General features: G+C 39.7%; 1 protein-coding gene across 1 annotated transcript in view; it reads right to left on the bottom strand.

The window, feature by feature from the left end:
- Positions 1-648: 648 nt before the first annotated feature.
- The window catches only part of ABCG1 (ATP binding cassette subfamily G member 1), a 51107-nt gene continuing 35632 nt past the window's right edge, over positions 649-16123 (bottom strand). Inside the window, 14 exon segments of the mRNA XM_086608290.1 lie at positions 649-877; positions 2255-2373; positions 3104-3262; positions 3709-3809; positions 4565-4733; positions 6299-6400; positions 6584-6595; positions 6597-6733; positions 7435-7549; positions 8624-8747; positions 9453-9598; positions 12213-12263; positions 13681-13813; positions 14565-14682. Coding sequence (XP_086464416.1) covers positions 649-877; positions 2255-2373; positions 3104-3262; positions 3709-3809; positions 4565-4733; positions 6299-6400; positions 6584-6595; positions 6597-6733; positions 7435-7549; positions 8624-8747; positions 9453-9598; positions 12213-12263; positions 13681-13813; positions 14565-14682 — 1715 coding nt within the window.

Genomic DNA, 16123 nt, shown 5'->3' with positions numbered 1-16123 from the left:
CTCGACAAGTAAAGCACCAGAATTCTAAATTTAGACAGAAACAAAAATAATGACTTGAATCACTTTAGGTTTGTCTTAAAAAAAGTATCCATATTAAAAAGATATCTTTACCTTATTAATACATTTACAGACTTTTGGCCAGAAAGGGGTAATTCTGTGGAAAAGAATTGCAAAATAATACATAGAAAGATGAAACTCTGAATTTAAAAAGATGAGAGAATCCTATTTTCTTTGCATTCTCCATTTTGCATTTCAATACCTGGTCAACTATAGATGACATTATACTATTCTGGCTACCAGGACTAGTATTACCTTATCATAAAATTGGTTTTCATAAGGAAAGTTCCCGCGGCCAGGTTTTTTATTACAGTTACACTGCCTCAGTATCGGTATTCTGCAGTGTAGAATTCCCTTCTGTTTCTTCTTCCTAGTTAAAGCTAGAAAGTGTAATGAAAACATGACCCAACCCAACTGGACTGATTGGCTTAACACTATATGTCCGCTATCCCGTTGTGGTTCTCTATGGGCTAGGTCGTAACAGCATCTAGCTGGGCACTGGAGACTGGCCTGCCACAGTGAGACAATGTCAAGTGCCCTCTACTGCATGTCTAAAGATCTTCCTACTGCATTGTTTTAGCTGTTTTTTCTTTACCTCTCTGCTCGGATTTTGTATCTGAGAACGAAATAGGCGATTAGGCGCAGAGAGAAGAAGAAAATTCCAAGAACGATGAAGTCCAGGTAAAGTTTGGCATTTTCTACATCCAGTTCTCTCAGAATGGCCTCTGATTTTTGAAAATGGCAAGTATCATCTTTGTCACAATGCAGATCTTCTCGATCCAGTCCATAGATGGAGAGAATAACTCCTTCAAACCCGTATCTGGAAAGAAGATGATCTATTTAGAAATACTCCACCAGCAATACAATCCCTATGACAGCTCAGCTGGAAATGCCGAGAGGTTCAATATCATTCCGACACGTGTGTCTCGGGGCAAGTTCTATCCCTGTTACAATCAAGCAAATGACATGTCACTGGCATTTTACATAACACTGAACAAGGATAGAAGTTTTGCCTTTAACTGCTTCCAGTTATAAGGCAATTTCTCCAAAGAAAAATGTTAAAACACAAAGCAGACTACTTTCAGCCCATATTCAGAAATTCCCCTTTTAAAAATGACATCATTAATTCCATGTTTTGAAATTAAGCCACAAAAATACAATTATGGTTTGAAGTCAGAAATATATTAAAACTGGCATCAGTCTAGAATGTCTCTTCCCTTTCCTTCCATGTGCTGTAGTTTCACTAACAACACACAATTCCCATGTCTCCTCTGGTACTGGGTGCACTTAGGATTTGACTTTGAGAGGAGATAACACTATCATGGACCCCATGTGTATGAGAGCTCCTGCTGGCTTCAGGAGACCTTTACATGGGCTCGACAACAGTCTAAGGCCTCGTCTTGAATTCTAGCTACTAATTCAGGGGGTGTGGTCTCTTAATCTTTGATAGGTCTCAGTGAAAGACCTCATTTGCCAAATGAGAAGATATTTTAGCTGGGGTTTTCTCAGTAATAGTGCAGCTTGGGTAGCATAGGGAAAAGAGAGGTGGGAAAAACCACCTTACCTAATTTCAGCTATAAACATTTGAAGTGTCTAGTCTAAACTATCCCTCCGTGCTAGCCTCCAGAGGTTTCCTGATGGCAATCATGCCATCTTAAGACAGCTGTCTCAGACAGTGAGAGTGAGAGACACAGGATATAATGTGCCTCTGGTTCTTAAAATGCTAGTTTAGATTAGAGATGACACAAATCCCGTGCCTCTTGTGGCAGTGCCATGGCAAAACTTAAAACCAGGTCTTATCCAACAGGTACACCTAGCATAGAGCAGTGACATATACAGCATTTTCTTCCAAAATGAGGTGCTGGCATCAATTTCTCAGTTGGGCATACTGTCTCTATTATTTCAGAAATCCACTACTGCAAAATCCAGGGAGATGTGCACGCTGTGCAATCCCACTGAATTCAAGGGAACTGACATGGACTTACGGCCGATAATCTGTACTGAATGTTCCTATTTATTCCACATCATATGCAACCTAAAAGGCAGTGAGAAAACGTGGTATACATCATATGCACATTTATACTCTAAAAGAATGTGCTGTGAACTTAAGTCTCTTTGGCACCCAAAATAACCAAGCAAGCAAAGGCAAACAAACGGCATTTCCAAAATGGGAGGTTAATGGCCTCTCTAGCAGTACCTGACATAGGAAATGTAGGACATCCACTGGAGGTATGTTGGGATGGTATCAAAGCTGACAAAAAACCCAGAAAACAGAAGCACCGGGATGGCAGTAACTGGGCCCACAAAAGTGGCCACCTGTGAAGAGAAGGAATGGACAGTCTCTTGTCAGACAGCCAGAGAAAAAAAAAAAAAAAAAATTAACTTGCTCTTTCATCTAATTTCCTGACCTCCAGAGAGAAAATCAGCCCCCAAAAAATCAGATCTACGGCAAATCCTCTCTCCTGTGCCAAATCCAAATAGGCAGCACAAACTTACTCTTTAGGCAGTGGAGAGCAATGCCATTCAAGTCCTTCTTATAATGCTACTCCCCAAAATTATCACACTTCCAAATACCAGGAAATTACTGAATTTTTTGGACAAGGTTTCTTGTGAGGGGGAGATTAGATGCTGTTATTGGAGGAAAAGAAGTCCCTCTCCTCTTCCTAAACCATTCTACTAGTTGATGCTGCTGCTGTACTGGGATTTGTCCTTTAAAGAACTTGAACCCACCAAGTCTATAGAACAAGATGGGCACTGTGATTCCCTTTCTTCTCTGGGTATGAGACTACTCTTCCTAAATATTATGCTTTCTCACTCATTCCTCACTGAGGACACACAGACTTCCCTCCTCCTTAACCCCACATGAACAGTAGCTTCAACTGTTCCTAAAACATGAAGAGGATAAGGAACATCTTCAGCTGGGTGGCTTCGGTGGGGAAGACAGATCTTGGCCCAACCCAAGCCTGTCCTCTCTACAACCCCTCTGGGACAAAGGGCCATACAGCTATCTCTGGGTTCCTATGAAACCACAAAACACCATCAGTACCTGCAGAGATGTAGAGGCTGCACCTATGAGAAGACCCAGTGACTGAGCTACCAGAGATGTCATGGTTCCCAAGGCTGCGAAGAGGACAAATCGGAGTGCATCAGAGGGCTGTGAAGTCATCCAGTACACAATGCTGCAGTAAGCCACAGGAAACATGATCTGCAAGGAGATACACATGGAGTTAGTCCATTAAAGCCAAACATTCACTGTTACTCTGAATAAGATAAAAACAGTTCTAGTCAACCCACAGCGCTCAGCCTTTCCGTTACATGACAGGCATGGCTGAGGAAAATAAATACATCTGCCACAGACTGTGATATCTATCTTACTACTTGGGCATTAGAAAACAGATCCCACTCACTTACAGCCCTCTTTAATTCCCCTGTCATCTGTTTATTCAAAAAATACTGGGTGGGGTCTCAGTTTTGGTGAAGTCCTGCTGTTTACTCTTAGGGTGCTTCTGATCTGGACCTGAAGCTTCAGCACACACATACGGACAGTTCCTTCGCTATTCAGATGGATAAATACCAGCACCCATCTTCTTGGCAAGTGGACTTGCCATAAACTTCAATGTTTCTTGTTTTCTTGAAGAGAAGAGCATATACCTGAAAAGGAACATCCGCCATGGTTTTGGCGAGATAGTAGGCTTTCAGGCTGTACCAGTAGTTCAGATGCTCTCTAAGAAATACTCCCATCTCAAGAGGAACTGCAGAGAACACAAACTACTATGTTAGGTTGTCAGTGTGCAATATTCTTGTACATAACAACATAGTTTATCCATATCTAATCCTGAACTGCTGCTGTCCCATAGTGAGACTGGAACTCTGAGGCCTCTGACAGCCAACCATACTTTCAATGATTGCAATGAAATGTAAGAGGTCAACCCTGAGAGCTGCTCACTAGGATATGTACCAGCCTACTACAGATGACGGGAAACTCCTTCAAGGAAGCTTTCTGAAATAAAAATGCTGTTAAAACTTAAAGAATCTGGTAACTCCTTTTGGTCCAACAGGGAATCCAAAGTAACGGCACTCCCAGAGAAAGCATCAAACAGTCCATACTGCAAGAGTTTGCTTCTGACACCACAGGAATATGCTGATCCCATGCAAAAGTCATGACTTAGAAGTCCTAGAGAAACTATTACAGCTTCCTTAAGACCCACCACAAGCTGAGATGCACTGGTGTCTTAGGAAAAGGGGAAGTTCCAGTCCAGGACTGTAACAGTGAACTGTCGGGCTTAAGAAACACTGTCAAAACTGAGGAGAGAAAGGTGCCACTGGGCCAGCCTCTCTCTCTTGCCTCTACACAGCAGTTCAGTGAGTGCAAGACTAACCCCCACACCTGTCTTAGAAGTAGAAGCACAAATCAAGTATTATCTTATACCAAACAGATACATTACGACACCCTCCAGATTACTGCAATCACCTTGTCCATTGATTTAACAGTATGACTGGTACTCACATGTAAGGACAGTTGGCATGAGGGCAGCAAACATAAGAAACAACATGGAAAAAAAAAGGAAGCCAGAGTTGCTGAGGACTTTCTTAGCTTCATTGCCAATGCCTAAGTAGAGCAAGCCGATGAGCAGTCCAATACCAATGTGTGAGGTGATACGCAAGTGTGTCAGGACCTACAAGCAAGGAATGAGTAGTATTTCTGATAAGAAAGTCTGGGCTCAAAAAACAATGGCAATATGACTGAAATCAGATATACAGATTGCAGAAAAGGAGTACTTATGTCCAGAAGAAATTATATAGAAATGTTATTTTCTACTGGCAAACCGCGCTTCAGCTAAGGAAAACTTACTGTAATAAGCTTCCCAGTGTGAATCAGACACCTGCCTATTAGAGTACAGAAATTTTCTTCCTGTAAACAGAGGTAGAAACTGCAAATGCTGCAACCTGAAATCTTGCTGTCTGACAATGTCATGGAGCCACCGGCACTCATTCATCAGGGCAAGCAGACTTTCTCCCTCACTAAAAATAAATTTCCCAGAGCAGAAGGGAGGCAGAAAAGGTATTTCAGGCTTGTATAGACCAAACCAGCATAATCAGGCATAAATCAGCCCTTTTTGCCTTCTCTACAATACAGCATTCCTATAAGAGGTGTGGAAGAACAAAAGAAATAATAAATGTGGAACAACTGCAAGCCTTTACAGTTGAGCAGGAAAAAAAATCTTAAAAACAATACTGTTCTTCCATCTACACATCAGAAAACAAGTTACAGTTTCCCCTTGGTGGAGATGAGTTGAAGACTGCATGATCCATGGCTAGTGCTCGCATGCCTCTGAGATATACTCTCCATGTGTACCATAGAATCATAGAATGGTTAGGGTTGGAAGGGACCTCAAAGATCATCTAGTTCCAACCCCCCTGCCATGTACCAGAGACATTCTGATCCGCTACTTGAGCAACATGGAGAACGTGAAGCTGTATGTACGCTTTGGATTACAACGGCCCTCCCACATGAGTGTGTCAATTTATTTTGACCAAATATTTGGTACTAGATCAGATATGCAAACTATTACAGACTGCAGGAAGGCAAAATTCAACAACTTAATTGCATTTTGATAATGCAAACTAGGCACTCAAAACATTTAACCAACTTACATGAAAACTGCACGGTTGTGATTTTGAAGGGAGTGGTTTATTTTAAAGATAAAAGGTGAAAAGTATCTTTTTTAACTTGGAAATTAAGAGTTTCTTTACGACACTTACTTCATCTTGATAACAAATATATGAAAACAGAAATGTTCCCTTTTCAGATAAGTAAAATTTTATTTACCAATTTTCTGTTTCATGAGGAAAAGTAAAGACTTTAAGTATTAACCTTTCGTCACACTGAAATTATCTCTGCCACTCTGAATTTTCTGGAAAAACTAATTTTGTGACACACCAGTACAACCTGCCACTCAATTTTCAGTAGGATAAATAACTGTATAAGGGACCTGCCAGCACAGAGGGGATTTAGGCTTTAGGTTTTTAGGCTTCCGAGTTCCTCTGAAGAAAACAGTTGTTCACAATGAAGATGGTACAGTTAATAGTAGGACAGAAAGATCAGTCTCTTCCCTTTGAAATTCAGTGACAATCTTCATGCACGGGCTGCTGGACAGAACCTTTGAGGCATATTATGCTACCTCCCAACCAACTGAATGGACCCTTTTGGCTAAGAAAGTCACTACAAAGGCAGTCTTACCGAATCCCTCATGATGGTGAGAAAAGTTCTTTTGAAGAGGATACAGAACTGGGTTAGGCAGCTGGCAGAGAAGCTGTGGCAGCCTTCTGTGGAGGAGGAATCCTGCGGAAACACATAAAAGAATAAACTTCTTTCTTTGCAGTATCTTGCTTAGTTTTCATTCACAAAACCCCACTCTCATCAGCTGAATGTGCCCAGAAACCTCCTCCATTGACTGAGGATTTAAATTCTCTTCTTCCCCCTCCAACCTCAAGCCATGCCTGTTAGTTCTGATATACAAAATACCTCTTCAGAGGGGCCGGTGCCAGAGGAAGGGATTCAACTCATTCTCACCGCCAGCATCTCTCTTGTAGTCTGTGTCACATATCCTCTCTCGTACTGCCCTTACCAGCCGGCTGTTTTGGTCTCCATATTCACCAGATGCTACTTCCATAACTACACAAACCAGAAGGTAAGTTACTGGTTACTATACTGACTGGTTACAAGCCTTATTATTAGATCCCTTGATTCTGTTGCACTGACAGAAATAGGAGTTTTGCCTAAAACAGGCTCTAAAATGCCACATGGAAATTCATATGTAAACACACATAATTTAAATGTATCTTTCTATAAATTTTCAGAGAGTTCTCTTCATCCCGGAAGTTAAATGAACCATTTAGAGGAAAGGGAGTGGATACGGGATTGTCTTCGTAATCAAAATTACAAAAGCTTATTTTTGTGGTCCTTACTGCTTCTTTGGAATCAGAATCTTTGGAATTAAGAAACAACAATGAAAAAAACCCTCAATGCTATTAGCTGTACAATACCACAGTCATAATGTTCAAGATAAAAGTCAGAATGCTAGAGCCCCTGTGAAACCCACTAAGATTAATTTCTAAGAAACACTAAGCAATATGTTTTACCTTTCATTTCCTGGACCTGCACTTCCACTAGAGAGAAATATTCACTCAATTTTACCACTAGATGGCATTCAAACCACTTAGAAAAAAATGGCATAATTTATTTGAATTTTGGTACGTACATGTACACATATGTATATATCTGCAAAAGTATAAAACACACCATGGTCCCCCCTTATCCTGAAGGTGCTAATCAAATACAAAATAAATTAAATAAACTATTCAAATGTTCCTTACCAAAATCTGCTGGATTGTGGTAGGTTGGGCAATTCAAACCCAAATCTCTCAAGTAAGGGACTAGGTTTAATACCTTCCCACGGTAAATGCATTGACCTTGACTTAAAACATAGAGCTGAAAAACAAGGAAAAGCAAAGAAAAAAGGAAAAAAAAAAAAAAAAAAAGATTAAATAGTAGCAAAGTAGTCAAACCTGCTATCTATGACAGCAATCCATGAACCTAATGACCTCTTGTTGTCCCTGTGGGAAGAACACCTTGTGAAGATTTGTCACCACTTGGAACTACCTTTGCATGGAATTACAGCTAATGGAAAACTAAATGCCCTAAGGTTTGAATTCTGCAAACATTCCCTCCGGACTTAAAGCACATTAACACAGAAACAGTCTCATTCCAGTCTTAGACACATGCTGAAAATAGGCAAGAAACTGTATAGCCAAGCTACCTAATTTCCACACATTAAGGATATTTTGGGCTGCGGACCAGGCTGGTGAATGTAGGGATGAAAGGAGAGGTGGAACAGCACAGCAATGGGGAAACAGCTTGATTATTCTTAATTTTAGCCACACTATTGACTTTAAATAAACCTCCTTGCCAGACTGGCAATCTGCAAGAGCTTGTTTACCTACGGTGTAGTATATTTTCTTTAGCTTTCACAGGTCTAACTTAAATCTCCTGACAAGACTAAAGTAAATTTAAATCTAACCTAAACACGCATGGTCCACATCCTGTTGTTAGGTTGGAGAAAAGATCTCCAACTGACTCATTTCAATTATTATTATTTCACATGAATAACTCTTCTGAATTTACACCTGTGTAGTTAGGATGAGAATGTGTACTAGCAACATTGTAGACATTGGCACTAAAGCCTCTTGCTCTTAAATTACTCTGATTTACTTTACTGACAGCCCAGGAGCAGTGGTGGGTGAAGGCGTGAAAAACACAAGTGGGATAATCATGATGTCACAAACACACCAGCCAGATTCTCTAAAAACATTACATGTAAATAATGGAAATGGGGCAGCAAAGAAGAAAAATATATAATCAAAAAGTATATTTTGCTCTTATTTAATTTCTTTGTTTGATTTGGAACCATAACTAGAATTATTCATGGTTTTACTTAAAGAATGTAGCCTTGAAAGTATAATCTGTCTAAACCCCACATAAAGAGAAAGAGTTTGAGAATAATACCTGGTCAAACAACTCGAACAGTTTAGCACTCGGCTGGTGAATCGTGCAGATGATGGACCTGCCACCCTGGGCTAAAGCCTTCATTAGAGAGACAACCTGAAAACATGATGCACTATCCAAGCCACTGAATAAAAGGAAAGAAGCAGCTTGTTATCCACAGGTCCATAGGCACCACTCAAAACTAGCACACATATTTGCTACTTTAGTCCTCTCACTATTACCCTTTTATAAATTTTCTCTGTCGCAGTTTAATTTTATCATATGCCAACCTTATGCTTGTATTTCTCAATCAATCTTTTAATTAAGTTGGAAGCATGCCTGAGAATGAAAAATAAGAGTATTCTCAAAGCTGCCTAAGGGGACTTCTACATTTTAAGACTGCAGATTTAAATGCTCCCAACTTTAATGAATAGATACATATTCATAGTTCTCTCAGCCTCCTCCTAGACTGATTATAGAATTCGATTCTAAATATGTTACATTCATTACTAAAAGTCACACACTTTTTAAAATGCTAATATTCAATCTATCTTTGCTTGAAAAAGAAAACTCATGTCACAGTCTGAAAATAATTTCCTCTCCTCTCTCCCTTCCAGTTTCAGTTTGTGTCTCCCTTAAAAATTATTTACAGCTCCACGGTCTGCCAGTTACAGCAGTGACCCAAGGCACTAAGTATCCAAATCAAATTATTTCCTGTGGCCTTATTCAGTACTTAGAGGCAACACAAAATGAGCCTTTCCAAGGACTTAGAGGTGAATAACCTTTCTGCAGCACTGTTCTACTATATAAAGCAATATTGGCTTATCTTTAATTTTTGGCCTTGAAGTACCTGGTTGGTTCATCAAAAAACATAACAGGAGGGATTGTTCACCAGCTCCAAAGCAATGGCAAGACGCTTCTCTGGCCTCCAGAAAGACTCCCAGTCCTCGTATTGGCACATGTCAGCAACCAAGGGGCTGTCAATATTTCCTTTACCTAGAGGAAACACAACAACGTGTCATTTAAATTGTTAGCACAAAAGAAAAGCCTCTTTACTGATTTTCCTGAGAATGTAAATTGGCTCATGGTCTTGTTTCACCATTCATACACTGAAGCCTTTTCCCATCTAATGTAGCAAAGGTGGATCTTAAGCATTTATTAGATTCTGTGAGGCTTAGCAGCCTACCATTTACTATTTCAACCCAAATTCTACTTTTTGTCGTACATGACCTGTCTCAACATGTAAGCCTTACTTGTGAGAATGGAGTGGCAAAACAGCTCCTCTATAGCACCCCTTGGATATGCCACCAATATCGACAGAGCTTCGCAGCATGTGAGGAATTATTGCAAACTGAACCGAAGAGCTTCTTTCACACACGAACTTCTAGGCGATATTTACAAGGGACTAGAGAACTCTATAATAAAAATCAGTGGTTTCTATAGAGCAATGACCTGCTCTTATCTCATCATCTCTTCTTCAAAGTCTACTCTTTAAAGTGTGGCCATTGATTTTAAGTGTTTTCATTCTCCTCAGAGCCAACTCAGTTGTCACATGTACTCTCAGATGTTTGGGATTTCCTCAAGGCATAGCCTCAGGAAGGGCACAGTTTGTCCCAAGGTCTTTGGAGCAAAAGACAATCCCAGCTACTATAATTTTTTTCTGTTTCAGTGATAGTAGATCCGTCCTGGCAGCCCTATATGTGGAAAATAACTCCCTGGCATCAGTAAAAACATGGACATAAAAATGAGTGAATCCAAGCTACATTGCTCATGCAATTAAAAAATCTACCACTTAAATGGCAGAAAGAAAGCCCAGACATTTAATACTTCACTGAAATATAGGAAAAGGAGCCTGTCATTTTTTAAAGTCACAGTTGCTTGGATGGAGGGTGTTTTCCAGAAAGCGTGGCTAGCATGGTAAGATCAACCAAGGCCTGACTCTTCAATTGTCTTGACTTCCATTTCCAGGAGCTACCTCTCTCAGTGAGAGGGGCAGAAAAAAAGAACAAAACCCACTAACTCTCATTCTCAGAGAGAAGAGCCCAACTGCCTCCTTCCCTTTATCTCTAGGAAGGTCTCTAGGGTACATGGGCAGCACAACCTAGGTCAACTAGAAACATAAACTATGGTTCACTGAAGGATTTTTCACTTGTCCCCATTTTAAACAAACATCTGTAGTCCTGCTAACACAAGTGTGTAAGTTCATAAAATTTATCTATGATAAACATTTGTCTTACAATTTACAACAATGCAACAATTTAGTCCAGCACAGGCCAGTAATACTAACCAGAAAATGACTGTCTTCTAATATGTGTTGAATAAATGCGTACAGCACAGTTTTTTCCTCAAAGAGCTGTTTTTAATTACAGTGACAGTGTGAACGAGTGAATTAACTTGCTTGGCCTAACTTACTAAAGTGTAAATGAATTAACGCTTTCAAAGTAGAAAAAAATTAACAGCTGTTTCTAAACAAATGTATTTTCTAATAAAAAATCTGTGTTTAGCTTATTTAAAAAAAAAGCATTTGAGAAAATAAAAGCAATCTTAAGCTATAAAACATATGTTGATTCCTTTAATCTTCCCTCTCTGGAGCTCCTTCTGGTTTTCAAGAATTCTCTGAGATTGAAGAAATGTCAAATGTTGCAATTTGGAAATAAATACAGACAAAAGACAGCCACAAAAACAGCTGTCACATTTCAGGTCACCAGGCTGGTCAGAAGCAGTTTCACTTCCTCCTTTATAAACCTCTGCTTAGGAATCACATGCCAGCTACTGCCAGAGGTGTCTTTTACTGGAATAAGAGACTCCTCTGAAATGGTTCAACAAGTCAAGTTCAGGCCTCCATCAAATTTAAAAAAAGAATAAAATTGGCATCTGGGGAAGAGCAGGAAGCCTCTCACGTTCCTGAGACAGTATGCCACAATCTCCTCATGTCCTGTGTCCCCTCATCTCCTCTCCTCCTGCACAGCTTGGTTTCAGCTGAGCCCCACAAGGTGGCTTCTTCCAGTCACTTGCACCATTTCCTAATCTGCTCACGAAGGGTTTCCTCAGCCCATGGCTTTGGGAGCACAAAATGCACCAAAACTGCAACTGCATTAACTTGTCCAGTGCAACAGCAGGCCTACCAGCACTGCCATAAGGATCAAAGCTTTCAAACACAAGCACAGGAATTTCTGCAGCGGTTACAAGAACTGCTGAGTTTTTGATCAATCCTTGGAAAAATTAAGGTCTACACTCACCACTGCCAGATATGACTGCTCTATCTCGCCACACACGAGATGCCTGAGCCCTCAGACATGCATCTAAGAATGCATCTAAGAGAATCTAAGGTGCAAAGGTACATTGAAAAGAATCCTACGAAACCTGTGGATTCATTTCAGTAGATCTTTCACAATTATCTACTCAGTCTCCTACAGAAAGGAATTTTCATATAGACTGTAGTAAACGTTCCCTCATAATGATACCTGTCAACTTTGAGGTTAGGATTTATTCTATCATTACAAGTCCAATGCAATTCAATGTTAGATAAAAACGTCCGCTTTACAGAGCTGACTTCATTGACCTCTTTGGCAACCTAAAAAATTCTCAGTTTGATAGACAGCGTACATACCATTTCTCTCCTGCCTTCATCCTTCTCTTGAAGTTTCAGATGAGCAGACACCTGGAATGCAGTACAATGGAATTTGAGTTTGAAATGGTCTGAAGCACAACAGCTAGTTACAATGGCTGTCTCAGGCACAACATCCCAACGTACTATTTAAACGACTTCTTCCAACCCAGTCGGGAAAGTTTAAGTTGAGCTATAGTGTCCAAATCACAAGCATCATACACCTGTGCAGTAGGTAACTGAGTATAATCTGACTTAAGCAATCACTCAAGCATCTGACAAAAAGCATATTAGAAAGAAAGGCCATTCTACTAGTCAAAGAGCTTGAGAGGAAGATGGAGAGTCATGTTTTTTTATAGCCACTCACTTCCCAGGCAATGCTAGAATCACAGTTTATTTGTGCTTCATCCATATCATAAGGATAACCAAAAAACTCTGCCATTCTCCAGGATGTGAACAAATGAGTACAGAAATAAATAATCTTGTGAAAGATGTCATCTGCTGTCCTAAGTGGCAGCTCCACAAAACATTATGATTAACCCTTATTAGAAGCAATTAAACTGTTAAGCAATTATTTTTGTCAGAGCCTTGATTGATTAATTTAGACAGCAAGTATCATCTGGGCCCAATTCTACAAAAATGTCCTATGGGATTCTGACTACGACATGCAAGTAATAAAGAAGAAAAACTTCCTCACAGAGAAGAGCCTTTGCAGAAAATTAGCCACATAAAAACTACAGTGATTTCTTCTGGCCTTAAAATTTGTGAATTCATGCTGACATATAGTATGAGTAACCAAAGCCTTATTTTCACAACATCATCTGAGAAAAACTGGCTCATTTCTCAAACTGAGCAACAGGCACTTCTAGATCAATTGGTCAAGCTAGCAATTAGTAAACTTCTTAACGCTATGAAAAACAGTAAGAAGAATTTACATTGTCTGTAAGTCTTTGGATTATTCTGTTCTTGTTGTTTTCCTGTGAAGAACTGGAAGAGATTTATACAATGCCTTTATTAAAGAAAAGGCACGAAAGAGTAGAAGCAGCAGCGAGATCAAGCTCAAGTCAAATGGCACTTTGCAGTCGGAACATGGGAGATGGGGAGAAATGGAGAGACAAGATTACTCAACCACTACCTAAGGAAAAATTGGTGCGTACAAAGGCTCATTCTGTGCAGAATTGCAAGTTCGATTCCCTGGGAGGTCTAAGGAGCACAGCCTTAGATCTTCTTCCAAATCATAATGTTGGTCACAAACTGAAAATGATAAAGCTAAAGAAGGTCAGACAAACCCTAGAAGTATGAGCCTCAAATGGAATTCAAAGCATCATCGAAGTCCAAGCACTTTCACTGAGTGGGATCAAATAGAGATAACAGCCTATGGTATTACCAGCAGCAAGAACATATGCACAATACACAAAGATTTTTCCATTTTCTCCCACTCAAATAAATTAGAGCAAGAAACAAAGCTCACCATCATAGCTTCCTGGACAGTCAGATGCGGAAGGAGCATGTCATCTTGCATGATGTAGCAGGAGACTTTGCGAAAAGAGCGCAGGTCACGAGGCTGTCCATTAATGAGAATTTCTCCTTTCATTCCTGTCTCTCTGAAACAACCAAGAAAACAACCAGGGGTGAATCTTGCCTTCACTTGTGCTGCCACAGGCCTCAGTATGTGGAATTCTTAGGTAATTATTGCCCACTATGGAAAAAAATAGATGCAGTGGATAGAAACTAATTTATTGCATGACTACGTTCTCTTTCATAAGAGGCTTCATACAACGCTGCTGAAAATTTTACTCAAAGTTAGTACAAAATGTGTGCTGTCTTACATGAATGTCTGAAAAAATATCAAGCCACTCAAGAGATTTTTTTTTGTTTTGTTTCTCTATCCTATTCCTTACACCCTAATGACAACAATACAGAGACACTTTGTATTTGGCCATACAACATGGGATTCAGGAAGATGTACCACAGTCACTTCACACGTTGCAGTTTGGTCAAGAAGATATCAACATTATGGAAGTGGCAACTAAAAGAGTCATTTTTTTCAAGTGTGTGATTTAAAAAATATCACAAATATAAGACAGAGTCAGATTCGTTACATAGCTAGAAAGGAGAAATTTTTGGTGTTTTGGACTTTAAATTGCTTCCTATTTTTGGATCTGACTTCTTAACAGATAAATCCTAAGTGACCAAACAGGACATCCAGAAAAAATAAAGCAATAAGAATCTAATTCAAAATCTGTGAAATACCTGTTTTCTACAAAAGTGGGGTAAGACTTCTTTTGCTGTTGTCTCCAAGAAGCCATCAGGTTAGGTGATCTTATCTTACTTGGGATTTTCATTGCTACTGACCTGTATCCTGCCAGAATGTTCATGAGTGTTGACTTCCCAGCTCCCGAAGGACCCATAATTGCAACAAGCTCTCCACTGCTGAACTTCCCTGAAATTCCTTTCAAAAGGGTCTTGTAACCTGAAAGAAGAAAGAGTTCACTGAACCCCTCACAATCACATCTGATGGGCAGTGAAAATTCACTTCCTCTAAACAATGATGACAAATAGGCATTAGCTGGTACCTACTGAGACGCTGATGCTAAGATCAGCACAATGCAATAACTATCAAAAGCCAAATTGCTGAGCAGGAGCAGCAGCCTCCTCCCACTACACAGCAGTATGGTGGGATTACAGGATCACATACTCTTGATTCACTCTAGGAAAATTTTCAAACAGGGCTAAGAAGCCCTGCTGCCATTTGCTAAGTGTCTTCCCAGAGTATTTTACTAGGATGCTGGTGTCTCTGTTACCATATCTAACACTCCACAGCTAACACAACTCCACAGCCTTGGAGCAGACCAATCTCTGCAGGTTCAATTCCAAAATTCTGCCCCTCACCAAAACAACAACTTCTTGGAGAGTAATAGCCATGATCTCAAAGGCAAAGCCCAATGCTTTTTTCATTCCCCACTAAAAGAGCTATGACAAGAAACACAGCAAAAGGAGACAGATAGGAAAAGACAATCCTGCTTCTTTCTCTTACCATAAGGACTCATCATAAGAACTCTAAGGGCTTGTCTAGACAGAGAGGCTGACCACAATAACTCTAAAATAATTCCTAGGGAATTGCTTATTTCAGATTAAGAACATACCTTTTTTTTTCGCATTTAGATTAATCCACTTCACCAGATCATGCCACAATAAATATGTCCTCAGGCAAAGCTGTTCTATAATAACCACAACACCAACTTCAAATATCTCACCTTACTCCTGAATAAATTACCTTTGTCAATAAACCTTAATTTAAAGCCCCAAACGCCACGTTATTCTAGGTGTAAGCAAACTGGACTCCAATGAGAATTCCAGATTCAGACTTAGTTGTATCCATCTGCATGATTCCCATTTTAAGGCATAATGACTGGGTGGGGAGGGTGGAGAGCCCTGACCAGCATTTAAACTTTTCAGGATTTCTTTCCCTTTTTTTTTTTTTTGCTTGCTTATTTTAATTTAATTACTAGCACTTTTAGTTAAAACTTTTAATAATAAAACAATGTTAAGTAAGGGGTCAAAAACTAATCTCCTATGTTAAAAACATTTCTGTAATTAAATTAAAACCAAAACAGAAGGGTGGAAGATCCATTTACACGCAGTGTTGGGATTTGGCAATCCATTTTGTCATATTGGTGTATATGCAGGCAGCATTTATTTGCCACGTGTGAACTACTCCAGTGCTGTCATTATCATTAGCATAAGTTGTAGCTAGAATATTGAAATGCTGTAAAAAAATCACCTTGTCTGCAAGCTCTTAGAAAATGAACAGCAGATTATCTTATCTTTCTTCCTAACTCCATCATTTCTTTGTTTCCTTTCATTTTCACTTAGCATTCTCTTCAAATTTTCTTCTTTTCTCTAGTCTCTGT

Source organism: Tauraco erythrolophus, chromosome 1 (genome assembly GCF_009769465.1).
Source record: "Tauraco erythrolophus isolate bTauEry1 chromosome 1, bTauEry1.pri, whole genome shotgun sequence".
NCBI classification, from domain to species: Eukaryota; Metazoa; Chordata; class Aves; order Musophagiformes; family Musophagidae; genus Tauraco; species Tauraco erythrolophus.
Note: the sequence above shows the minus strand (reverse complement) of the source record. Positions and strands in the feature narration are given on the sequence as shown.